Source organism: Lepidochelys olivacea (assembly GCF_965140295.1).
Source record: "Lepidochelys olivacea isolate rLepOli2 genome assembly, chromosome: 6".
Taxonomy (NCBI): domain Eukaryota; kingdom Metazoa; phylum Chordata; order Testudines; family Cheloniidae; genus Lepidochelys; species Lepidochelys olivacea.
In genome coordinates this window covers 64797531-64823324 of record NC_140416.1, presented here as the reverse complement: position 1 = coordinate 64823324, position 25794 = coordinate 64797531, and the positions used below count along the sequence as shown (strand labels likewise).

The 25794-nt window shown below is 40.1% G+C and overlaps 1 protein-coding gene across 2 annotated transcripts in view; it reads left to right on the top strand.

Moving 5' to 3' along the window:
• Positions 1 to 25794, top strand: part of TMEM62 (transmembrane protein 62) — a 53815-nt gene that overhangs the window by 2649 nt on the left and 25372 nt on the right. The window contains exons 2-9 of one of the 2 annotated variants that reach the window (XM_084630274.1): positions 6462 to 6614; positions 7090 to 7201; positions 8542 to 8679; positions 13037 to 13082; positions 18189 to 18330; positions 22737 to 22861; positions 22977 to 23099; positions 25030 to 25185. In XM_084630274.1, the coding sequence (XP_084486400.1) occupies positions 6462 to 6614; positions 7090 to 7201; positions 8542 to 8679; positions 13037 to 13082; positions 18189 to 18330; positions 22737 to 22861; positions 22977 to 23099; positions 25030 to 25185 (995 nt within the window). The remainder of the gene's footprint in view (positions 1 to 6461; positions 6615 to 7089; positions 7202 to 8541; positions 8680 to 13036; positions 13083 to 18188; positions 18331 to 22736; positions 22862 to 22976; positions 23100 to 25029; positions 25186 to 25794) is intronic. The other variant, XM_084630275.1, reaches the window with a different exon arrangement.

Here is a 25794-nt window from a genome sequence, read left to right as displayed (position 1 = left end):
ATTTTAGTGTAAAACTCATTGATAGCATCTGAACTGGGTTGTCATATCTGAAACCTTTCCTTGGCCTTCATTTTTTCTCAAATCTCTGTTATACAGTGCATATCCATAAGATTATATAAATGTTTAGATCCATTGATACTTAGTGTTTTAATGTGCACCAATTGTTTATGTACTTACAATAAATTCAGCTGAGATGTCCTGTGTTCCTGCTGCTCAGTTATACTCTTCTTTGTAATTATTTTTTCTTTGACTGTTTTGTAATGATTCAGCCACCTTTCATATCTATTAATAGGTTCCTGTGGTAATAGCTTCCTATTTATTGTTGATATGTGTTTTTGTTTTGTTTGAGCTATATGCTACCTTTGACACTTCACTTTTATTCTGGTAGGTTTAGGGAAAAAATCTGCCCCTGTATATGCTCAGTAATTTACTAACTTCAACTGGAGCTCCTTGTGCATAACCACGGTTCCCAAACTTTGTCCTCCTATTCTTCCTCCCACTCCTCTTCTATGGGTTTTCCAGATAAGTTATTTTAAGTTATTTTTCTTCAACTCATGCAGTGCTTGTTATCATTGTAGAGTTAACTCAGTTTAAAATCAAGTGCTGCCCAACTCAAGTCCCATCCACATATCAAAAACCTTGAGTCAATGTTGGTGGTGCTTTTAACTCAAGGTGATTGGCCTACCAGGAGGTATCCGCTACAGCTCAGGTTAGCACAACTTGTCAGCTGCTAACACAGTCACTCTATTCAGTAGTCACTCTACAGCTAACTCAGGGGTTCCCAAACTTTTTGCCTGTGTGACCCCACTTTCAGACTTACTGTTTCCTATTACCTCAGACAGGAACAAAGCAACATAGTTGTGGAGGAATCCAAGGAATTTACATATTAAGTACATTAATTAATATGCTGTAATATGACATGAGTTTGCATGTTGCGACACAGCCTCTCAAAATCCGGTGGCGTGGTAGAAATTGAACATCTAATCTCTGATATGACATCAATGGTAGATCAGTACCGAGACTCGATGGACACAAGTGTACTGAATCCAGCTTCACACAACTATGTGCTCGAGAATGGCATCATCAGTTTGAAGGTGTATGTTGAGAGTGCAGGATATTCATTCTTGACAGCGAACCAGAACTCTGGGAGAGAAAGTTGGGCATATGTTTCTCGCAAGAATCAATTGCAGGAAATTTAGATGAGCTGGCAAATCCATGGCATCAGACTTGCACTGAAAGGAATTTCGCACCCAATAATACTTTGTCACATCTAGGTTGGGGGAAAAAGGATGCAAACTCTTCTTCCTGCTGGCTGAGAAGCTCAGTCATCACCTGTGTGGGACGTTGAATAATTCCATTGTGAGTCAGGAACCTGCAAAGTTGTGGGAAGGATTCATAGTTTGTCTTCAATAGATTAGTCTTCCAGAAAACAGTTTTCTTCATGAATCCTGTGATTTGATCGCTCAGCTGAAGGATGTGGGTGTTCTTTCCTTGCAGACTTGTATTCATTTCATTCAGTTTCCCAAATATGTCTGTGATATAGGCAAGAAGGCACATCTTTCTTTGGTCACATAGAAAATCAGTGAATTCACTCTTTCTTTTTGCAGACCATTGTATGTGCATGCAGCTTGTCTTTTAGTTCAAAAAATCATACCAGTGCATGTCCTCTCAAGAACTTCAGTGTGGAACAACACGTCATGATCGGACCCCATTTCTTCACACAGTTTTGCAAACAGACACTTGCGAAGAGGCTGAATCTTGATGTAGTTCATAATAGACATGACCTGGTGCAAAACTCCCCTAACTCTGGACTCAGAGCTTTAGATGCTAGGTGTTCTCTGTGAATCACACAGCAGAAGGATCAAATTTCTTTACCAAGGCACACAGACCTGTTTTGTGGCCTGTCATAGATGGAGCTCCATCTGTGCAAAAGCCCATCAGACGATAACATGGTATATTTTTGTCTTGCATGTAGCACATTGAATATCCCTTGTGCTGTGTCATGTCTGGGAAGAGGGAGAGAGAACAGAATGCCTTTGGGAATTGCACCTTCTCATTTCACATAAGACAAGAAATGTGCATCATGGCCCTGAGTGCTCACATCAACTTGAAGAACAAAAGCAAATCTATTTTTTCAGATGCTCCACCAGTTTGTTTTCCTGATCTGCAGCTATTGCCTCAATCCTTTGCTTCACTGTGTTGTTGGAGGCTGGTATGACTTTGAGTTTGGTTTGCGTCTGTTTCCCCACACATGTTCACCATATTGATTTGCAGGTGGCAAAATCAAAGTCCAGTTGTGTGAGGCTTCTAGGCATGTGTGATGTAGTAACTCACCTCAAAGGAAGCCTAGAGCCTGATCAGAGGCTGACATGGCTCTCTAGAATTGTGATTGTTGTTGTGAAAGAATTCTTTCCATCGCTGGAAAAATGACCTTTGGTTTTCCAATGTGCTCCTTGTGTGCAGTTTTGTAATGTGACTCAAGTTTATTAGGTTTCATGTTTTTGCTAAATGACACTGTGTGACATTGCAGGCACTTTGGCATTTCTTCGTTCTTGACCAAAACACTGGTGAAGCCATACTCAAAGAAAGCCTTGTCGTATTTGCAAACATGTTTCTTTGCACCAGACTCACTGCCAGAGGTTTAAGCAGATACTCTGTGTAAAAATGAGTCCATTGTGCCTCTTATCACAAATGAGCAAGAGGAATTCACTGTTAAGCAAATGAGGCCAGGACTTAGGAAGACCCTGCATGGTGATACTAGGGCAGCACAGAGACAGTGACTTACAGTTATTCTTTATCGAGTGCCAGCAGGGTACTCAGCGTGACATAAAAGAAGATATAGGTTCCACCTTAAGAAGTTTACAAGCCACTGCAGATTCCCATCTCAGAAAAGGCTATCAAAGGCTCCTGCCTGCTCCAGCAGCGAGGATGCTCTGTTGATAAGGCTGCTGCCCACAGATAAGGAGCTTCTGTATTGAAGTCTCTCATCTGGCTGCTCGCATAGCTGGACAGTGCAAGTGTCCAAACTGGTGTTTGCATAGCCAGCATGTCCAGAACTGCTCCACAAATACCACCCCATGAGGTCACCATTTTGATCTGCAAAATAGTGGCCTCTGCACAGTGTGACCTTGCACACACCATACATGTGAGGTAACACCATGAAGAGGCCACAGTTTTGTAGACAAAAATGGTAGCCTCCTGGCATAGTGATTGTGGAGAAAGTCTGGCCAGGTTCAGAGGCAGATTGCATTGTCTCTCAGGCAACTCTGGCCTCTTGGACCCATGATCCCATCTGCTGATGGCGTGACCTCATTTGGGGTACCCATAGTTTGGGAACCTCTGAATTAACCTCTTGAGTCCCTTCCAGCCCTTTGTTTCTGAGAGTATTATTTTGCAGCTTGCCTGCTCTCACTCAATCTAGGCTAATTAAAGAGGTGTGAACTCAAGTTACCTACACTGAAGTTATCTCTGCAGAGAGAGTTTTGTCTTTAATTTCAATAATATTGAAATATTCCTGACTTTCAAATATATCTTTACTAAATCTGCAATCTTATCAACCATGTATAAATCTTTAACAGCTGCTTTATCATTAACCCGCTTTGATTAATTTCCAAAGGCTAAATCCAAAATAGCTTCTGATCTTGGGGGAAATATGCTCCTGGCTCCCTGGTGATTCCACAAGGCTAATTCCAGGTCAGTGTCTAGATATAAATCCACATGATCAGTATTCTGGCCTTTTTTTACAGCCCTTCCTTTATCTGCATGAACACTTCCTGCTTTGCTTTCTCCTCCTATCCTGCAGTTCTGTAAATGTTTCCTGTGACATGTCTGACATTTCTATATTAGTTGTGCACTAGTCTAAACTGTCACTTATGTTATAGATATTTTGAATATATGGAATCACCTCCCTCGTCCACATGGTCACTCCTCCAGTTCAGCTGTCATTTTGGCACATGCTGAGATTTTTCCTTCTCCCATCCCTGGGATCTTCCGTGATTCTCATGGAGTCCTGAGGCTCTCCATAACTTTCAAATCTTTCTACTTCAACAACCTCCATACTCCACATTCCAGCCAACTTTCTTTTAGCTAAGGAGGACTGAAACTGATTCCTTCCAGTGCCTGGTTATGTCACTGCTGTGTAAAAAAACCACTCCTTTCTGCACAGTGCTCCCAGGCCCTGTTATATGTTCATGATTATTTTCAAGGAGATAGCAGGGAGTGGTTCTTGTTTGCATTCCAGGGGACATTACGATATATACATTGAGTAGGGAAAACTACTTTTTTTTTTCTTACCATAGGTCAGTAATGCAGTGTGTGATAAATGTGAGGAACACATACACAAAAAGTCAATCTTACATCAGCATATTTTTAAAAAATAAAATATTACCTACCTTTAATTTTTCAGCAAATAAGTGACTAAAAAGTGAGTCTTCATTTTACTAATATCAGTTATATCTCACATGTGATGACAACAGGACTAGATGGAGAGAGAACTTTGAATTAAACTCTCATTTTGCAGTATGACTTTTTTGGATCCCTGATTTAAAGGAAAACTGCAACATATTTTCATTAGTGTTATCACTTTATTTAGGTGTAAAAATGAGCAAATTGCAGATTCAGTAGAACTTCACTACTTTGCACACCAAAGATGACAGTTTTGCAGCACTTCTCAACAAAGGTCTAATTGAGCTGTTGTAGTGAGGTTTCATATTACTAAGACCTCATTATTTTCACAAAATATTTATTAGTATTTAGCATCAAATGTAACATGTCAAATAAAGAATATGGTATACTTATGGTGTATTCATTACCTTCACTTTTTTATTGTGCTATCTCTTTACACTCTAGTTCATTCATTTGCAGTCAGCATACCCATCATTAGTACAAATTAGTGAGGTTCATAATATTTTAAATAGATATGAAATATAACACATATTATTTGTTTAATATACATTTATCTGTCTTGAGGTCGAGTTCTGATATAGAGAGAGCTCCCATAGAGGTTGGTGGGAGATTTTCTTGTATGAGGACTGCAGAATCAGGTCCCAAGACATAAGAATTCTTATCATTGCAGTCTTCCTTCAAATGGCTGAAAAGTAGAGAGGAACCTATGACTATTTTTTGTTGTTTTGCACCTCAGCTGCTTTTTAGATTAGCTATAAGTGTTTGTGTGAGTTTGGTTCTTATAAAAATGAACTAATAACTTAAATTAGAGCCCGGTTTATTGTTGTCAAGTACTGTGTAATCTTCCAAACAACGCACTTCAGTCCTAACCTGCCTTATGGACAAATGAAGAGCTGTGAAATGGACAATCTAATTTTCATTTGTGAGGTATTCAGGATTTGAACACAGGTCTCCTGAGCTGAAAGACTAATGTGTAGTAATCCATTATATCTAGCTTAAAGAAATGTGATTGAAAGTCTTTGCTGACAAAATGTAACCCTTCTGCCTGTCAGAGTTGGCATCAACAAGGGCCAGATTCAGTATCTAGGGATTCCATTCCAATAACACAATGCACAACCGGCTCGAGCCCCCACCCAGTGACCTGGGACAAATATATACCAACCCCCCGGGCACCTCTAAGAGGCAATACTTCCCCTCTCCCAAGCACATAGTCTGAGTGTAGCAAAAGCATTTTAATAACCGAGAGAAACAATGTGGTATTATGTTGGGGAAACACCACCAACAGGATTCATAACACAAACCATGAGCAAAAACCCACCCCGAGCAAAAACCCACCCCAAGCAAATTGGGCCGTGTCCTTTCCGTTTGGTTCTTGAGTCCAGCAATCCAAAAGTCTCCGTCTCTGGTGAGTCCAGAGTTCAAAAGTTCATCTGGAGAGTTTTACCCCCCCCGGCCTGTGTGGAAATGGGGGGGTTGAGAGAGAGAATAAACGGCTGCCCCGCCTCTCCGTGGGTTTCTGCTGAAGCCTTCACCTCCAGCTGCTCCTCTCCACTAGTCGTCCATTGAGCTGCTCCGCCAGCTGCTCATTCCCAGTAGCCATCCTGCAAGCCACTCTTCCAGCTGCTCCTCTCCAGTAGCTGTCCTGCAAGCCACTCACCAATATATCTTCAGGCCCCCTACTACTTAACACTGTACTCAGTGATTTCAGCTCATAATAGGGGAGCCCCAGTGCTGGTGTACCATTGGCCCAAAGTGAATTTAGCTCTGCAATCTGTAACCAAGTTCCTAGTGGAATCAAAATTAGCTCTGCTATTACACAGTAGAGAGAGGAGGCGATGCAGCTGGCATTTAGGGCTCTCAGAAGAGGCCCATACCACAATGTACAAATGCCTGTCCCCAGCCTTCACTGAGTTTTGGAACCCATGTTCCTTGCCTGGCGAGTGCTACTTAGTTGATGGCGAATCCCTCCACCATAACAAAAAGCCAAGTACAGTTCCACTGTCCTTGATTCACATAATCAGGATAATAACACTTTATTCTTCCTGCCTTAATAACAGAGAAACTGGGGATCCCACAGCAGCCAACGTGACCATCTAGGCGGGGTGGGTGTGCCTATGCAGATGAGATCAGCCCCTGAAGTTCTTTTCCACAACCCGCCACAACTCACCACAGATGTCAGGGTAGAGCTCATCCTGACTCTGCTTACAAAAGTAAACCATAATTCAAACAAATTTGTTCTGTCTGGTCTTTTGTCAGTCCTATCTAACCTAATAATTTTCAAATGTGGAATTATTTGAATGTCTTGGTTCAAAAGAAAAGCTGCCTTCAAAATATATAAAAGGTCTAGTAATCCCTTTTGGGTAGCCCTCAGATTGATGAAGGCATTTCTAATTGATCCAGTACACTTTCTGTTTAGTTGTTTTAATAACCGTCTTTGTCATTCTTGAGATAAGACTTGTCACTTGATCTCTGCATGGGTGATTTTTAGAAATCTTTGAGTAAAGCTGCTGGAAAAATTATTTGGGTCCTGGTATGAAACTACTAATTTATTCTCAAGTCCTGTTTAGATGGCTCTTGCTTTGCAAAACATTTAGAGTTGTTTCTGGCAATGATCTCTCCCTAAATATATTTTTTGGTCTCTCCGTCTGTGATACAATACCTTTATCCAATATATTCTTTCTGTAGGTATCAGACATTCACATCAGTAGGTTTCGGGATCCCAAACGAGTTCCTGACTTCGAAAAGTTCTGTTCTGAAACAATTGATATAATTCAACCAGTGCTTGTTCTAGTGACAGGTAAGCAATTCAGAAATTATATTTCTCTACCTATTGGCCCTTCCTTGGTAATACATTCAGGTTAGTAAAATGTCTAGCTTCTCAAAGTAAAATGTCCAAGCTTAAGGCATCTTAAGTAATGAAAATCAAATTGCAGGTGAAAAAACAGTTGTTAGACCACAAAAAGATACTTTCCTATGCCCAGCAGAATTAGCATTGTTTTAATTTATTCTACAGGTGCAAGCAGAAGGTTAATAGTGAATTTTTAGTGCTCATCATCACTGACTGTAACTAGGTGGTGCACATATTGGGTGCATTCTGAAGTTTTCCTTACAGTTCTGCCAATGCACATCAGTCCTAGGTCTCAGTACAGATCCTATCAACTCATTCATACACAGGCTAAAAAACAAGCATCAGATTTGGTGGTGGAGCTTACTATGTCTGTATTCTGAGGGTAAAAAGAATAACCTCTGTTCAGTTATATAACTTTTTTGTAATTGTGAGAACTCATTTTTACTTATTTGCATTGCTCATGTTCTTTTGACCATATGTCATATCAGGACAAATAAAAGAGACATAAACTGTTTATTTAACTGTTCTGCCACAATTATCAATATGGATCAGTATTTGTTAAATGGTCTGAGGAGACTTTGCAGTAACAGCTGTATGAAAGACTCCAGAATCTAAGTGCTAGCAGGGTCACTAAGTAGAGTTTGTACCGTAAATGAATATCTCATTTGTTGAGCAAAATTGCTTCCCAGACAGCTTTTTGCATAAATTATAGCAGTTCAGAAACATTTTAATCTATTTTTAGAGATAGTTAAACAATGTGCATCATTTAAGTAAAGGAAGAAGGGTTTAAAATACAGACTCCTAGGGAAAGTAAAATGAAAATGTGAACAAAGGCGACAGGAGACACACCTCGTATTTTAATCAGTACTAAAATGGGCGATGGCTGATCCTCTATACCAGGAAATGTAACAGTTAACTTGGTGACAAGATGTTTTCATTATTTGTAATTGAGGATTCTGCCTTAGTATTTTCAAAATGTAATGCATTCTTGTAAAATATTTCTTGCTTGTAGGCAAGGATGTGGCATTAAAGAGTGTTGCCATGACATGTTAAACACAAGTTTGAATGTAACTGATACACTATAGGTGGCCTGCCTTTGCTAAGAGGGCTTTACCTTACAATAATAAATCTAGTACCAAATGGCAGTAGGCATTAGAATGTGTTCACAGAAGGTCTGTCATTGTGTTGAGCGTAAGGCATGTGCACTGAATGCTTGCATTATATAGCTCTTCTGTGTGATTTATGAAGAATGAAGCATGTAGTTCAGTCTTGGCCTTGTGCCCTTACAGGTGATTTGACAGATGCCAAAACAAAAGATAAACTGGGCTCTGAGCAGATTGAGGTGGAGTGGCAAACTTACCAGTTGATCCTGAAGAGATCAAGAGTCATGGAGAAAACGAAGTGGATAGACATCAAAGGGAATCATGGTAAGAGAGAGCCAAAAAACTAATAGTTTAATGAAGCAGCCAAATAATCCCAGGAAAGAAGAAACTTAACCTAGTCAAATGGAAGTTCTAGGCAACCTTCCATTTTAAGATGCTAATATTCATTAATAAACTGATATATGTTTTGAACTCCTAAAATATGCTTGCCAACTGAGGGCCCAATTCATTGAAGTCGGTAGAAGTGTTTTTGTCTATAGGGATTGTAGGATTGGGCCTTTAGAGAACAAGGAGGAAGGCTTTCCCTTGCTTCTTGCTGCTGACTGGCTCATAACTGAGTAAAATTTTTAAAGAAACTCATTTAAATAAACAATCACATAGATAGGTCTAGCTCCTGACTCATAGAAGGGATTTCTGAAGGAGTTTTTGAAACACTTCTGCAGTTTTCACAGATAATACCTTCTTGACCAATTAAAAAACTAAACTACCTTAGTTTCTCTACCTCCACTTGTAAAACATTTAGTTTATGACTACTTTGTTCTTTTTGATCTTAAACCCAAATTAGCAGTCAAATTATTTCCAATGCTAAGTTAACTGCAGCAAAAATGGAAGCATATAAATAAATAAATAAAAAGGTTAAACTTTCAAATACTGACAGGCTCTCTGGTCAGTTTACAAAGTTCATTGCACCAGGGATTTTTGTTTGGTAAATGTTTCCTTTAAGTTTCTTATTCTGAGGCTAAAACTGTTTTACAACATTGAACCCCAGTAAAACAAATTACATGGAAGTGAATCTTCTGTCTGGTTGTTACCAGAGTGTCTCTTTACCTGTTCCCAGTATGAGAGTCGTTGCTCGGTGAGAGAGAATGAATTCTGCCTTTCCTCTCATCCACTTGGTTATGTAGCCTCACAATTTCATTAGTTTCTACATTAGCTCATTCCCTTGTTTCCACATGGTAGGAGTCTTATGTAGTTAATGAATTTAGAGATGAAACCTGATGTAGCTTTCCTCTTAGGGAAGGGTATTGGTTATATCCCTGAAAACTACAATGTGGAGTCTCAACAACTCATCACTCTCCTGACAAGAAATTCTTTGTGAAGGGAAATTCAAAAACATACTGATCACTGATAAAGGACTGTACTGAGACTGCATGGTGCATTCTTCTCATTATTCCACAGTCCTCACACCCTGAAGGTCCCTTGTCATAGTGAATTCCCTTCACTGAGAGGGGCTGGACATGTATCTCTCAGAAAACTTTCAGTGCTTTTTCTTCAGTTGTCAAGAACATTGCTAAGGATTAATCTGAGATCACCCAGATTAATTTTAATTGGTGACTAATTTATTTTCTGTGTAAGGAATGAGTGTAAGTGCAAATTAAATACTTAGGAACACCTGCTCTTCCCCCCTCCATGTTCACATTTATTGGTTTATTCACTCTCCTCACTTGTTCTCATTCAATCTCTCCCATTCCTACCCACTCTCCTAAATTCCATTATGTTCGCTACTCCCTCCTTTTATCACTGTTTTCCTCTCATTTACTCATTTTCCCATCTTCCCATTCATTCTCTTTTCCCTCATTCACATTCTCCCTCATCTTATCTCTGTCCTCTTTTTTCCTTCTCCTCCCAAAATCAACTGTTGACCAGCCATCTCTTTATGGGATGCAGCTGTTCCTGAAGCTCTTAGCATTTGTCTACACTTAAAGGTTTTTTCTGTAAAACTAGTTTTTTTTCAGCATAAACTGCCTTGTGCCCACACACACAAGTTATATTTACAGTTTTTCTGGCTTTTTATTCCACTTTAATTAATCCACTTAGGAAGTGACATAACTTCATATCAGAATGAGTTATTTCAGTATGGAAACCAATCCTAGAATCCTGCGAGAAGGAGATTCGCCAAGACAGCCAAGAACTCTTTATACGCCCAACCTGAGCCAGAGACCCAGGCACCTGAGACCCAGGCATTAAGCACCCAATGTGCCATTGCCCTTGCAGAAAGAGCACTATCAGTTGTTCAATGCCTGGCAAATCTCTGAGGGAAGTGAAAGAGGACAAGGGAGGAGACAGTTGCTGACCTAGTGACAGCATCCCAACAGAGCGCCAAAAAGACAGAAGATTAGAGGGAAATTTTCATGCTCCAGAAAAAAAACGAGAGAGAAGAGGACAGGGATTATATACCGAGAAAGGGACCGTCAAGGAAAAGATGTTGGACATGATCACAGAAGCAGACGAATCTACTGGAAAACAATGTGTTGCTTGACTCATGCCCAATATTCCAGCCTAGCCGTAGCCTGCAGTCTGTTGAGAATACAGGATATTGGGAACACCTTTTCAAGGCTCCGATTAGAAGGGAAAGTCCCTTCCCATGCTATTCCATCGCTCAAGAGAAGGAAAACAGCTACAAACCCACCTATACATTTTTGTGACTCTATCTGCATAAAGATGTGTGAACTCAGCACTTGGAGCATGTGTGCCCTATTTCCAATGGTTTTAACTTTGTTCTGTGTTTGTTTAAATCAATAAAGGCTTTTTATTTACAACTCTGCTGAAAATTTCATTGAGGTAGAACTCCCGCTTAATAACCTCCGTTCCTAAATAATATCATCACACAAAGAGTATTAATTTCTTTGGTTACATTACATTTTCCTCTGCTACATCCTGATCTCAAAGTAGGAGTACAATTCCTCTTTGACCAATTGGGGCATTTTGCAGAGGCACCATCACTGGATGATGATAAAATTCTACAAGTCTCTTCACTCCTGACTTGATGAGGCACTTTCCCTTGCTCTCGTAGATGTTGTTCAAAACACAGCAAGCAACTATAACATGAAGCAGATATTTCTCAAAAGGATCCAGCCTTGTCATACGACACCAACTCCTTACCTTCATTCTTCCAAATGTGCACTCTGTTGTTGTTCTGCAGCTGCTCAGGAGTTCCTTTCTCTTATTCAGGTGTCCAGTAAAAGGCTTCATAACTTCAGTAAGCTGTGTCTCCCAGAATGACAGGAGATCACAACACTGTTAATGTCCATAATGGTCTTTGGAGCAAAAGTCCCATTTTTTTCATTGCATAAAGTGGAAATGAGTTCTAAAGACTATAGACCTTTTCAGACCATCCCACATTAGTGGCCGCTGTACAACTCATAGCCCCAGTCATGCAAATCCATCAACGTCATGTGCATTGCCTCTGTGCATTGATGTGGGTCATGCACACCCTCTTAATAGCAGCACAAACCTACATGACAGCAATTCTGAAAATTGATCTACCAATACCAAACTGGTTAGCTACTGACCAGTAGCAATTGGGGGTGGTGGGCCATTAGATGCTATTAGACATGCATTTCTCTGTGCTGATGAGAACTCTGATGTTGGTGTTCCACCATTGCTGCTCTGCGGTGAGCTCTACACAAATCTCTAAGAAAGTAGTCTTCTGTATCCTGAACTTCTGCCACCACTGCAGGTCATCCTAGTTCTGCATTACTGTCTTGTCCCGCAAGTTGGTGATAGTTGGCCAAGCTCAAAAGCGGTGCTCCACTGTGTGAAGCTGCTCCAGGAGCAGTTACTTCATATAGAAGTAACTGCTCAGTTTCATCTTTCTCCTGTAGCAGTATCCATATGGCATCAAGGTAGCTATATTTGTGGCTGTCTTCCAACTTATATGGCTATATGACTGCCAGTGCATTTAGAGCTCCCACTGGCAAAGAGGGAGATGCCTCAGCGTAGAAAGCTTCTTTCTGTGGCAGGCACTGCAGCTGGGCATGCATGTAGCTTAGGAGTTGTTTGCAGCAAACTGGGGTATAAATCTAGCCTGTTGCAGACTAAGTGTCCATTTGGACCTTGTTGCCATGACTTTGTGTGCTTGCCATGCATGCTTGTGTGTTTTGCCATGCACCTAATGTGCGTTGACCTACCGCGCTTTGTAAAGGGAACAGATTAAAGCACATTGGGAAACTATTAGTGTGTGGCAGCAAGTTCCACACAGACACTTAGCGCATGGCAGACTAGTGCTGAACAGATTTACACACCAGATTGTCATAAACTAAGTGTTTGTATAGACAAGCCTTTAGAGGGAAATTTGCTGGTGACCTAACCAGTCTCCAGAGGTGAAATGCTAACATGCTAGTCTATCACCCAGACTGGTGGTTTGAGCTTGTCAAAGGTATGATCTGTATCTCCAGATGCATATATACAAAGAGCTAAAGGAGGCTACTGGATCCAGATGATTTCACATGGCAAGGAACAATACTTCATGAATTTCAATGAGAATAGAGATAAGTTACAGTTACAGTCAGTACAATCTGCCAAAGCCTGCTGAGACTGCTGTCCAACAGTGAGCAATAGAAGACTCAGAGCAATAGTTGGCTTCATTTGAATAGTCTCTTTTCTTTCTCTTTCACTACAGATTCTTTCAACATTCCACACTTGGACAGCATCCAAAATTACTACAGGTACTCTTTTTTTTTTTTAAATACCTCACTGAGTCCATACATTCAAGAGTAAAGTGAATTGTGTTGTGGACAGGGAATAGTCTGTTTTTAGCTCACCTCTGCCAAATACACATCATGACCAATTGATTTTTTACCAGCATAGGGCTCTGTTTGGTTTTAGTCTTCCAATCTGCCCCTATTAGCCACTAACATTTGAATGGGCTGCTACAGAAAGCCAGAGTATCTTTTGCCCACCCTTTTAATATCTCCCTCCTGTATGTTTTGTAGCTGTGCCTGTAGCAATGCCTGTAACAATTCTTGCCCTAACTAGGAAGTGCTCAGAACATCATGTAATCATTCTCTCCCAGAGCACTTGAGTGACTAACCTGTGTGCCATTGGCATTTTAGAAGGATTCCCTTATCATCCTTTTCATTTTCTAGTGTTCCCTTCTGCATCCCCAAGAATATTTACATCTGCACAACAGGAGGGACCCTACCTGAGCTGGTTCATCAGCTCTGAGGGAGTTAAGAAAATGAGTATAGACACAGGTGAGAGAAAGAGAGAACCCTAAGGAATAAATTGGAGATTCAAGTATAAAACTTTCAGTGGGATGGTTCAGGAAATGTACACCCTATAAATAGCAACTGATGAAAGTCAGAAGAAAATCATTCTCTGTTAGTAAGTAGGACGACAACAATGCATTCGTAGGCTAGAGGTGTGAAAGATACATAAGTGCTTAAACTCTGATTCTGTCAGCCTCCTAGGTAGGGTCTTCATTGTTGCTAAAATTAGCCTGAGGTCTTATCTGGCTGTTGCCTCCAGGTCCTTCCTCTCTCACCAATCTCTCATCTGAATTTAGTGATGCTTTCAACTGGGCTAGCTGAAACAGCTGGAGGATGTAGGTTAGAACACGGGTTCTAATTTCACTTGGGCTGGGAACCCACCTTCATTGCAGTGAGAGCACAGGCTAAATCACTAGAGTGTAGATAGTCCTCCAGGGCCTTCCCACAATTCCTCCTATGTGCCAGAAGGACAGATGAGTGTTCCCACAGTTCAGTGGGAAAGAATCAGAGCAGCTGAGCTTACTGTAGCACAAAAACATGGGCTATGTCCTCATAAATCTTAGTGAAACACACAGAGGATACAGCACCATTGAGACCTGGTAGCTTTGGTATGGCTTTGCAGTCTTGCTCCTTACCTCTGGGGTAAGCCAGCTGCTCAGAACTGGGAACAGAACATGCAGGCTACCTCTGCTGTAAAGACATTGTGACGGGTTGGGTCACAGAAACCCCCTTGGGACTGCCACCTGATGTGCTGAGACTACTTCTGAGACCGTTTTCCCTGTCAGCTTGGGACTTCAGAACCCTGACTTGTTGAGTCAGACACGCTAGCCTGCTGCAAACACAGACCCAGGTCTGGACCACATCCCTGAAAAGCTGCAGACTTAACTGAAAAGAGCTTAAGAAGTGCTCCTGTCTCTAGCACCTAGATACCCAGTTCCCAATGGGATCCAAACCCCAAATAAATCCATTTTACTCTGTATAAAGCTTATACAGAGTAAACTCATAAATTGCCCACCTTCTATAACACTGATAGAGAGAGATGCACAGCTGTTTGCTCCCCCAGGACTTACTTACTTACTCTGAGTTAATTAATAAGCAAAAAGTGATTTTATTAAATATAAAAAGTAGGATTTAAGTGGTTCCAAGTAATAAAAGACAGAACAAAGTTACCAAGCAAAATGAAACAAAACATGCAAGTCTAAGCCCAATACATTTAAGAAACTAAATGTAGGTAAATCTCAGCCTCAGAGATGTTCCAACAAGCTTCATTCACAGACTAGACTCCTTTCTAGTCTGGGCCCAGTCCTTTCACTTGGTACAGTCCTTGTTCCAGCTCAGGTGGTAGCTAGGGGATTTCTCATGACTGCAGCCCCCTTTGTTCTGTTTTACCCCCTTTTATAGCTTTGGCACAAGGCGGGAATCTTTTGTCTCTCTGGGTCCCCACCCCACCTTCTAAATGGAAAAGCACCAGGTTTAAGATGGATTTCAGTACCAGATGATATGGTCACATGTCCTGTGAGACCCCAAAGCCTTCATTCTTCCCGGCCTGACTCTCAGGAAGGCTTGCAAGTAAACAGAAGTCATCTATAGTTAATTGTCCTGGTTAATGGGAGCCATCAAGATTCCAAACCACCATTAATGGCCCACACTTTGCTTAATTACAATAGGACTCAGAGTTATATTTCATACTTCTAGTTTCAGATACAAGAATAATACATTTATAAAAGGAGGATGACCACACTCAGTAGATTATAAGCTTTGTAATGATACCTTACAAGAGACCTTTTGCATGAAGCATATTCCAGTTACATTATATTCACACTTATTAGCATATTTTCATAAAATCATATGGAGTGCAATGTCACAGACATATCCTTACTGAAGGAGATTGGAAAAGCACAGAGGAGGAGAGACGATGTTGACTTCTGCTCATTAACTTTGAGCTGACTTGTTTTTATGGAATTATTTTGGCACTGGGTAAATTCCTTATTAAGCAACTGCATTTAGTCCACTTAACAGCAGATTGATATTCCCATATATGTTTTAAGCATACATGTCTCCGACCTCACCTGCTATACACCAAGACTAATTTGGCCCATACACTATAAACTCCTTTGGATCCATCATTAGAAAATTATGTAAAGGTGCTATTATAATTCCAGATAGTCAGTTTCTGAACACTCCGGTGTTGGAGGTGGAGTGAGGGAAGGAAAAGTTTTTCATCCTTAAATATAAATTACTTTTGTTTTAGTAAATTTTTGTAACTATGTTTAGTTATCTTGCTGTTATGGCAGGTCCTAAAGATGAGACTCCTGGTTCCTCCTGTATTGGACTGAAAAACTGCACTGAAATCATTAAACACTGTTAAGCATCAGTACAAGGCATGCTGGTGTATTGGAGGATGAGGCTCATTCATCGGGTGTCCAAATTAAATAATATTAGGCTTAAGGGGTGGGGAATGAGGGAGAAGGAGATGGGAGAGTAGAATGAAGAATTATGGAGGCATTTTCCTATTTAAACAGGACTAGGCAATGATTCAGAACAATAGGTCTTTTGTCTGGGTCAAAGGAAGATGAATCCCCTGCCTCTGTACACTTCCAAAAAAACATTGTTTTTGTTGCACACCTTATAGTACTATGGCTTGCAGGATGTTAAAAACAAAAATAGGGGAGAGGTGGGGGAGTATGTTTTTTCTCAACATTACATGCTTCTGTTAAGTGTTCAGTATTAAAATTGTAAAAGGCAGCAATTGTACTTAGAATGCAAAGATTTAGCAAAATGATGTGATTTTTTTTTTTAAACTCAAGAATGGCAGTGCCTATTATTTCTCTGCCTCATGAACATAGTGAGGGTAAAACTCAAATCTGTTCACCATACTTTAAGTGAGAGTAAAAACAGAGCCTTCTTAGGGTGGCGATATCAAACTCCCAGATTTTTCTTATTGCAATTCATGAGGTGCTGTGTTAAGGCAGTCCTTAACAATAAGTTTGGTAAAATAGTCTTATGTTGTATTAGAAGATGATCATTCCAATTGCAGTGCTGATACATGCTCAGTAAACTTATTTTTAAGGTATTGTTTTTTTCTTGTCTTCAGCCCTAGCTTTCTGGCCTTTTACAATTACTTTAATTGGTGGAGGTTACAAATTCCATTTTCTGGATGCATTAATTGAACAGAACAAATTATATTCCTTATTTAAATTGATGGACACTTTACCCTGTACCTACCATGGGACTTAGAAAATGCCAGAATTAAAAACAAAAAACTCAGCTAATTGTAGAATTTTGCACAATTATAATTTAGATGTCATATAGAATTTATCAACTTTCATTTGAGCATCTTAATAAATGCCATTGGCTGGAAGATTGACTTCTTGTCCTAATGGAGCAAAGCACTAAAATCTTTCAAGAAGATGACACTTTCATCGATCTTTATTTAGAACTCAGCAATGTCTAGTGTTAAGGACACCTGTATACCAGGAAGAAACATTTATTCTATACCTCATTTCTTTATGACAAATTAGTATAATGCCTTGAACAGGAAAATTTATTTCCATCTCTCCCTATTTTTAAAAACCTCTTTTTAAAATAAATTAATTCCAACACTTGTATTAAGTAATGTGAAAAGGAAAGCTTCCCATAAGGTCTGAAATTTTTTTTAAAAAATTTGCTTGTATTTTACATAAGAAATTCAAGTCTTGTTTTTCCTGTGACTCTGTGAGTGACTGGAGAACTGGTGGGATTATGGTAGCACAGCAACCAGGAAAGTTAAACTTGAGTGAGAGGGGAAGTTATTTTTATTCATTGTTTAAAAGTTTTTGTGTGGTGTTCTGTTTTGTTTTTGTTTTCTTTTGGAAAACACTTAACAATCCAAAAAAGAAAAGGAGTACTTGTGGCACCTTAGAGACTAACAAATTTATTTGAGCATACAGACTAACACGGCTGTTACTCTGAAACTTAACAATCCAATACCCAATCCTTTTAGGCAATGGCTTAAATTTTTTTATAGTCCATATTAGAATGATCTAGGAAAGAACTCCAGTAACATAGGGAAGACAAGACTTGACATTCCTGGTATTTCTAAGGAAGTAAGCACAATTTCACCCCCCCCCCCCAAAAGAAAATTCTTTCAGGCCTTCTCTGTATACCAAGAATAAACACAGGATACAAACTCAACTTGTATCCTCTGCAGGTCTCCTTTAATTAGGGTTGCGAGTGGCTCTGCTACCCTGTCATTCAGCTGAGCTGCCTGGTGTTGTCCTGCATTTGTCCATGTCCTTTATTTGTAAAGAGCACCATTTTGCACAGGGAAAACTTACTTACTCTGACCCCTGTTTTAACCATTTGAGTGCTAACCTGGTTTTAACTCCAGTATGTGGTACATGGGTCAGAATGTTTGTCCTCTTTGAAGTACAGACCTTCCAATGCTGTTAGATTTTTAGAGTGGACTTAAATTCCGTCTTCCTGTTGAGGTAAATGGGAAATCTTACATTTATTCTATATCCTTTCTCTTTTGCCACTGCTCTAAACTTTTCTGACTGCAATATTTCCATCTTGTTTTGCCAGGAGATACTCTGCCTGGCATAAGGATGGCTCTTTCCATTATGTGCACAGGACGCCTTTTGGAAACTATTCATTCATCTGTGTGGATGCCACCCTCAGCCCAGGCCCCAAGAGACCATACAATTTCTTTGGGATTTTAAACATGGTACTGTAGAAGAATTTGCATTCCAGTTCACAAGCTGCTGGTACTTCTTGTAATAGATTCATAGATATTTAGGTCAGAAGGGACCATTATGATCATCTAGTCTGACCTCCTGCACAATGCGGGCCACAGAATTTCACCCACCACTCCTGCAAAAAACCTCTCACCTATGTCTGAGCTATTGAAGTCCTCAAATCATGGTTTAAAGGCTTCAAGAAGCAGAGAATCCTCCAGCAAGTGACCCGTGCCCCATGCTACAGAGGAAGGCAAAAAACCTCCAGGGCCCCTTCCAATATGCCCTGGAGGAAAATTCCTTCCCGACCCCAAATATGGCGATCAGCTAAACCCTGAGCATATGGGCAAGATTCACCAGCCAGATACTGGATTCACAGATACTGGATTCACAGCCAGAAAATTCTTTCCTGGGTAACTGAGATCCCATCCCATCACAGGCCATTAGGCCTATTTACCATGAATATTTAATTACCAAAACCATGTTGTCCCATCATACCATCTCCTCCATAAACTTATCGAGTTTAATCTTAAAGCCAGATAGATCTTTTGCCCCCACTGCTTCCCTTGGAAGGGTATTCCAAAACTTCACTCCTCTGATGGTTAGAAACCTTCGTCTAATTTCAAGTCTAAACTTCCTGGTGGCCAGTTTATATCCATTTGTTCTTGTGTCCACATTGGTACTGAGCTTAAATAATATATGGTTTGGTATTTGTTTGTTGTTTTTTAAAGAGAGAAATGTCTCAAACTGATGAGAAAGACAAAATGGATGAGATAATATCTTTTATAGGAACCACTTCTGTTGATGAAAGAGACAAGCCAAGTTTTTGGGCTTCATGGAGCTCTTCCTCTGTGTACCTTGAAAACTTGTGTCTTTCATCAACAGAAGTGGGTCCTATAAAAGATATTACCTCACCTACTTTTCTCTGTTATATACTGGGTCAAACATAGCTACAACAACACTTCAAACTCTACCATTCGTCTAAAAGATAGTCTTTGTATGTTAATATTGTTTTGTCTTTTCCTTAAGAAAATTAATGTTTCTTACACCATACTCTAAAAGTAGGAGAAAATGTTTTTCCCTCTCTCTCTTTTGCAAGAAATAATTTGGTATCGTTCTGATACCAAAACGAAGATTGAGAGGCCTTTTTTTTTTTTTTTTAAAGGACACTGTCAAGAACTTCCTATGTTTTTTGTTTTTGTTACACATCAATGTTGGTATCAGCTCCTTAGAAGCTTTAAAATAAAAATGCTTTCCTTCCCGATTCTGTCCTTTTTGATTTGTTAAACATGTTCCTTGTGTGTTTGTTTCTTTTTTGTTTATGTTCTTATTTGTGCATGAGCATCATCAATTATGTTGAGAATATGTGGTACTGCAGTCCATGAAGCTTATGTGAAAGCTGGTCTGTATCCTAAGTATAGATATTTGGACCATTTGAATAAGATGTAAAACTGAGGTCCTGTTTCTTGTGATCATTAAAGATGCTATGGCAATATTTGAAAGAGTAGGAATATTAATCCTGATGTTTAGGTCAAATTCCAGTTCAAATAGTTGCATTTTGGTTCCCTAAATTCCCTCTCTAGTTTCTGATCGATATGGTATTCTTTTTCATTTATTCTCCTAAAATATTGTTTAGTGTTGCTATGTTCTGTTAAACAGATGTCCTCTTCTGCCCCTGAGATGACTGCGTTGAGTGATGAGTAAAATGTTCCCTAACTTTTACCTACCCCCAAATGAGTGTTGAGGCTAAGGGGTCATGTACACATGCCAGTTATTCTGGAATAATTTAGGATCTAAATTTAAAGCCAAAAAGCTATTCAAGAATAGTGGACACACTATTCAGTTATTCTGGAATAACTCCATGTATAGACAAACCCTAAGTAAGTTAATGTTTGTAAAGCACTTGGAGATAATTGTAGGAAAGATGCTATAGCAGTGCAAAAATACAGTATTATTGTTCTTATTGTTTGTTCTAATTAATGCTGGATGCACTAGCTTTGCAGGCAGAATTCAAGATGAGACTGTTTATTTCTGAGTCTGATCTCTTGTCCTTGACTGCTGTGAATCAAGCATGCTTTTACTTAGGAGCAAGCAAATGGGAGTAAGAAGAGTGTCATTTGCACAAAACTGTTGGATGGAGAAAAAATAGGTAGTTCAGGATCAGTGGACATCTGTCGCTATGTATCTATGATTTTATCAGTGACTTGATTGTACACCTGGGGTTTTTAACATGGGTGCAGAAAATACACAAATCCTTCAAGGCAAATGAAATATTAGTTGTAGCTACTAAAGCATTGTTATGCTAACATAGTTTGACATCCAGAATTCATCCCATTTTTGTATGATTATAACTCAGATTCTCCCCTCTCTGCTTATATGTTGCAACATTTACCTTCAGGTGAGAAGGCAGAAAAATATGTTGGCTGTCCTCCTGGACTCCGTTAAAGGGCACTTGCAAAGGGGGAAAACCAATGGGCTTGTGCCCTGTTTTGTTTTCTCTAACCTTTTTATGTTAGAAATTGAGGTGTTATCAATCCTGGAAGTCTCTCTGAACTCTGATAATTGGGGAACTTGTGAAATTTTATCACAAGAGTCAAGAGGTTGAAAGCTGAACAACTGAGGGAAAGGAATTTTAGTCACTATTTAAAACTTTTTGTTGAATATTTTAACTCTAATGTCAAACATTTTGGAGAAAGAATGTCTTTGTTAAAGATTCAGCACCTATGCCCCTTCAATTAAGGCGTTAGAGCTGACAATGCACATTCTCTGAGCCCTTTCATCCCTACAGTAGGTCCCTGGCAGTACCAAAGATGACCAGACTTCAAACTTCTAAGGTAAAAAATAAGCAGATTTAAAAAACAAAACAAAACCCAAAGCTTCTATTTTATTTTGTATCGGTTCTTATATCACACGCATCACCTTTGTATTTGAGCACTTTCCAGTACTGCGTTAAGCAATGTGACTAACAGCTGTCATGTCTTTGTTCTCTCCCCAAATAGAGACTTGGGTGGTTTTTTAATAAATATGTGTTGCGATGTATTTATCTTGGAGGGGTGAGTGATGAGGTTCGTGATGGTCCTTAGTTTCTGGAGAAGTTCATTCCACACTTTCAGACCTATTCCCAAGACACTTCCCGACACAGAAAAGCTTTACTTTTGCTGAAGAGAGTTCAACTGTGCCAGAGGAGTATAATTGTCAACCACTGTTTTCATCCTGGAGCTTTAGGCGAACTTTTAGATATCCTGGGCCCAAACTATGGAGAACTTTGAAGATAAGGAACAAGACCTTTAATTTGATTCAAGATTCTATGGGAAGCTAGTGTATGGAGTGGAGAATGGGTTTGATGTGATTATGGTAGCCTGTGTTGCTAAGGAGATGCACTGCAGCATTCTGTACTAGTTGGAGTTTCCTAAATATTGAAAGTTTTGTGCCTAGGTATATCATATTGTGGTAGTATAGCTGAGAGGTGTCAAAGATATGAATAAATAAAGCCAGCTCTCCATTTGTTGGGATGGATCAGAGTCTCCTAGCCAATTGGAGATGATAGAAGGCATTACTTGTGGATGCTGCTGTGTGAGAGCTTTAGCATCCGTGAGGAATCAAGTGTAGTCCTAAACTATGGAGTGAATTGGTCAGTTGTGGGTGTGTACTTTCAACCAACAGAAGCAGCACTGCAGCTGCAAACTCTCCAAAATGCTTTCCTTTACCCATTAGCATCACTTCTGTCTTTCTTAGATTCAGCCAGCTGCTCTTCATCCATGAGCTGATCCCATTTATATTATGGGCCATCTTGGCAGTAGCAATATGGTTGTGTGTAGAGAATAGGCAGAGCTGTATGTCATCTACATACTGCTGACACTAGGGTCTGTTCACTTAATGGCTGCGTGCAGATGTTGAAAAGGACTGGAGAGAGAATTGATCCTTATGGGACTCCACAAGTGAGGGTTCTATTGGTGAAAGTGTAGTTTCCCTTCACTGCTTTTTGGTTGTCTCTCCAGGAAGGATTCTCAACATTTTAGCACATTCCTCTGGACTTCTGTCACCTCTCTTAACGTGCATGCCTTCTTTACGCTGAAGCAAAAATGGGCAAAAACCTCCTTGGGGAAAAACAAATCAAATGCAGATCTTTATGCTGCTTTTGCCACTGCTTAAGTGAAAGGAGTACTTTGAGTGCTATGTAACTTTATTTTTTCCAATGTCTGATCATTTTATTTTGTTTGAATTGGGGGATATTGACAGAAGTTCTGAAAGTTCCATTTATGTGCATGCTTCTGTAGGAATTAAAAAAAGTACTCTTTATAGTTTAAAGGTGATTTCTGGTATGTGTTGTTTGATTCTTGGATCCAGATAGCTTGAATGCTAATGAAACGCCTTTTCAATTTGTCCGCTATTTCAGAGTCAAATGGAAGAGCTATCTTCCTTGGCCACAGAAAGTCATCATAGCAACCAAACCATCTGGTTTGGCCATTACCCCACTTCAACAATCATCTCCCCATCTCCAGGAGTACGAATGGTAATGAGGTAAGATTTCTCTTCTCTTTCTGCATATTTCCAGCATTACCCCACTTCAACAATCAGCTATTCTGAGGTGGCATTTTCTTCCCAGTAAAATAATAATCATATTGTTTTTGACTAGCTCTGCCACAGCCTATTTGTGTGGGCACTTCCATACACTGGGTGGACTGATGCCAGTCCTGCATAGTCGGCACCCTCAGGGCACTCTGGAACTGGAGCTGGGAGATTGGATGGAAAATAGGAAGTAAGTAAACCTCCAGTGAAAAAGCAAATGTTATACACAGACACTACCTGGTGAAGTGGTGACCCTTTCTTTTTATTCCTTGTGGAGAGGTCAGCAGACATGATGGCCCTCCAGCCAGGTCCCCATTCAGTCCACCCCTTCCAGGGTTACAAAGTCCAACAGGACCACTGTCCAATGCCTTTTCTGGATGTGTTCAGCCCCTGCTTGGGGCACTTTGCCACTATACCAGTGGCTAACATGGGAATTGGGCCCACCTACTACATTGGGTTCTCGCCCAGGGACCCTGTACACAACAATCCAGGTCTGCTCAATCCCCATCCCTGTTGGTGTTTCCCTGGGTTCCTTCCTACCCATCTTGTCTCACTTCCCTTGCCTGGTTCTGGGTTTACCACAGGAGTCTACTCTACTTCCCGTGGCTACTTCACCCTCTCCTAGCCTCTTGCTAGACTCCTTATGCCAGGACAGGATCTCAGGGTTTACTCTCCCCCTGGACTTTCTTCTTGACCTTGATGACCTTGCTCATCCCAGGGAGTGACTGGAGCTCTTTACCCTGCAGCCCCTCTCTGCTTTCAGCCACCTGGCTTTATAGTCTTGTTCCAGCCCTTCTCCAGCTGGGCTTGACTCTTAAATTAACCCTGGACCTCCCTCTCGCTTGTGACGCCAGGTAACCTAATTGGCCTTAGGGTTAATGAGGGCCTGCATCAGGGATGGTGTGGGATGCACACCCTGTCATGCAGGGATTTTGTAATTATCCCAACACCCAATCATTATAAAACTGAGGCAATTCAGAGATCAGGTTAATTTTAAATGAAATCTGAAAATGTTGAGGTGTGGAAATACACAGTTAAGGTACCCAAACAACCTTAACTTTATCAAGTAGTGACACCATGCAATAACAATATAATTAAAGCATGTTAGTATTTGTGGTCTCAGATTAGATTTAAGCTAACTTTTAAAGATGCATTGGATTTTCTCTTTTTTGTTCTTACTCTCATTGTACTGTTACAATGAAAGGTGTCCTCTTTCAAAATGGCCACTGCCTACCATTGTTCCCAGTGAGAGTGAAGCCAGCAGCCATCCTCATGAGCAGCCTGTGGCCATTTCAGAAAGGTGTCTAACTGTGGGCAAGTTATGTCCTCAGTCCCATTGAGAACAACAGGAAATGGCAATTGTTTTAAAAGTGGGCAGTTTTACATAGAATTTTCTGTAGTAGAACATAGTTTGTCAGATCCTGCTGAAGAGGAAACTTTCAATTATGAAGAATGGGAGGTCGGGGAGGGTGGAGGAATGAACTTTAATCATGTGGGGTTTTTTTAAGTCTTCACAGGTAGCCTATGCTCAAAATTTCAGTGAGTTTTAACTATAACGGAAGTGTGAAGCATCCACCTTAGCCTATTATTAAGATAATTTGTGAGACAGAAACTGTGTGATATGGGATGTAAATATCTCAAAAGGACCCATTTTAATTGTTAAATCCTAAACTAACCCATTGATTTGTAAATTATCAGAAAATTCATTCTGTGCTCAAAAAGTAAATGCTGTGATTTTAGGGAGGATAAGTGTGGTTGTACAGCACCTAGCACAGTGGGGTCCTTGTCCATGACTAGAGCTCTAAGTACTATGGTAATACAAATAATTAATAAGAATAATTCTTCATACATAACAAAATGGTTGAATGCCTGCTACAAGATCAAAACTCAACTCAGTCTTAACTATGGGACTGCACATGGCGCTTCCACAATAAGTAAAATGAATTTGAAAGTCTCAGTCTAAAAACTGTATCACCTGCTACTCATTCCACACACACACACACAAATTGGAAAATAAATGCATCAGTCTTATTTAAAAGCTTTGGAGCAATTTGTGAATTCTCTGCCCTTGCAATAGCCCACATTAACAAAATTGTCTTGTTTTAACTTCTTATCATCAGGTACCGGATCCTTGCATTTGATCATGACCTCCTTAGCTTTGCAGATATGAACTTTGAGGAATGGCCAGCTGTTCTCATCACCAACCCCAAATCGTTACTTTATAGCAGCTCTACTCATGAACCACTAGTGAAAATTCTTCACTCCACCCACATCAGGTATCCTGGGGTCTCTTGAAACTTTCAACAAGTTCTTTTACAGTTGGGTGTTTCTCTGTGACTAAATCAATGTAGATGTGTCTATACGGGTATGTCTACACTGCACAAAACCAACCAACCCGTTGCGAGCCTCAGAGTTCAGGTCACTTGACTTGGGCTCATGCTACAAGGCTAAAAATAGCAGTATGGATGTTCCCTTTCAGGTTCTGAAACCTGGTGAAGGGAGGGAAGTCTCAGAGCCTGGGCTCCAGCCTGAGCAGGAACATATACGCTGCTATTTTTAGCCCTGTAATGCAAGCCCCGTGATCCTGAGTCAGTTGACCTTGGCTCTGAGATTTGCTGCCATGTTTTGGTTTTGGGTTGTTTGTTTTCTTCAGTGTGGATGTATCATAAGTTAACATATGTTCATTCCTCTCCAAATCCAATTCTCTAGAAGGTTATTGTATGATAAAAGCAGGCTATATAGAGCCACGTTACATTTGCTTTACTCATGCAAGTGTTTCCACTGAAGCTGATGGAACTGTTTGTGTGATCAAAGCGGGCAGAACTAGGCACATAATCAGTCCTTGATAATAGTTGTTAATCTCTCAGTATACCACTGCATCTATC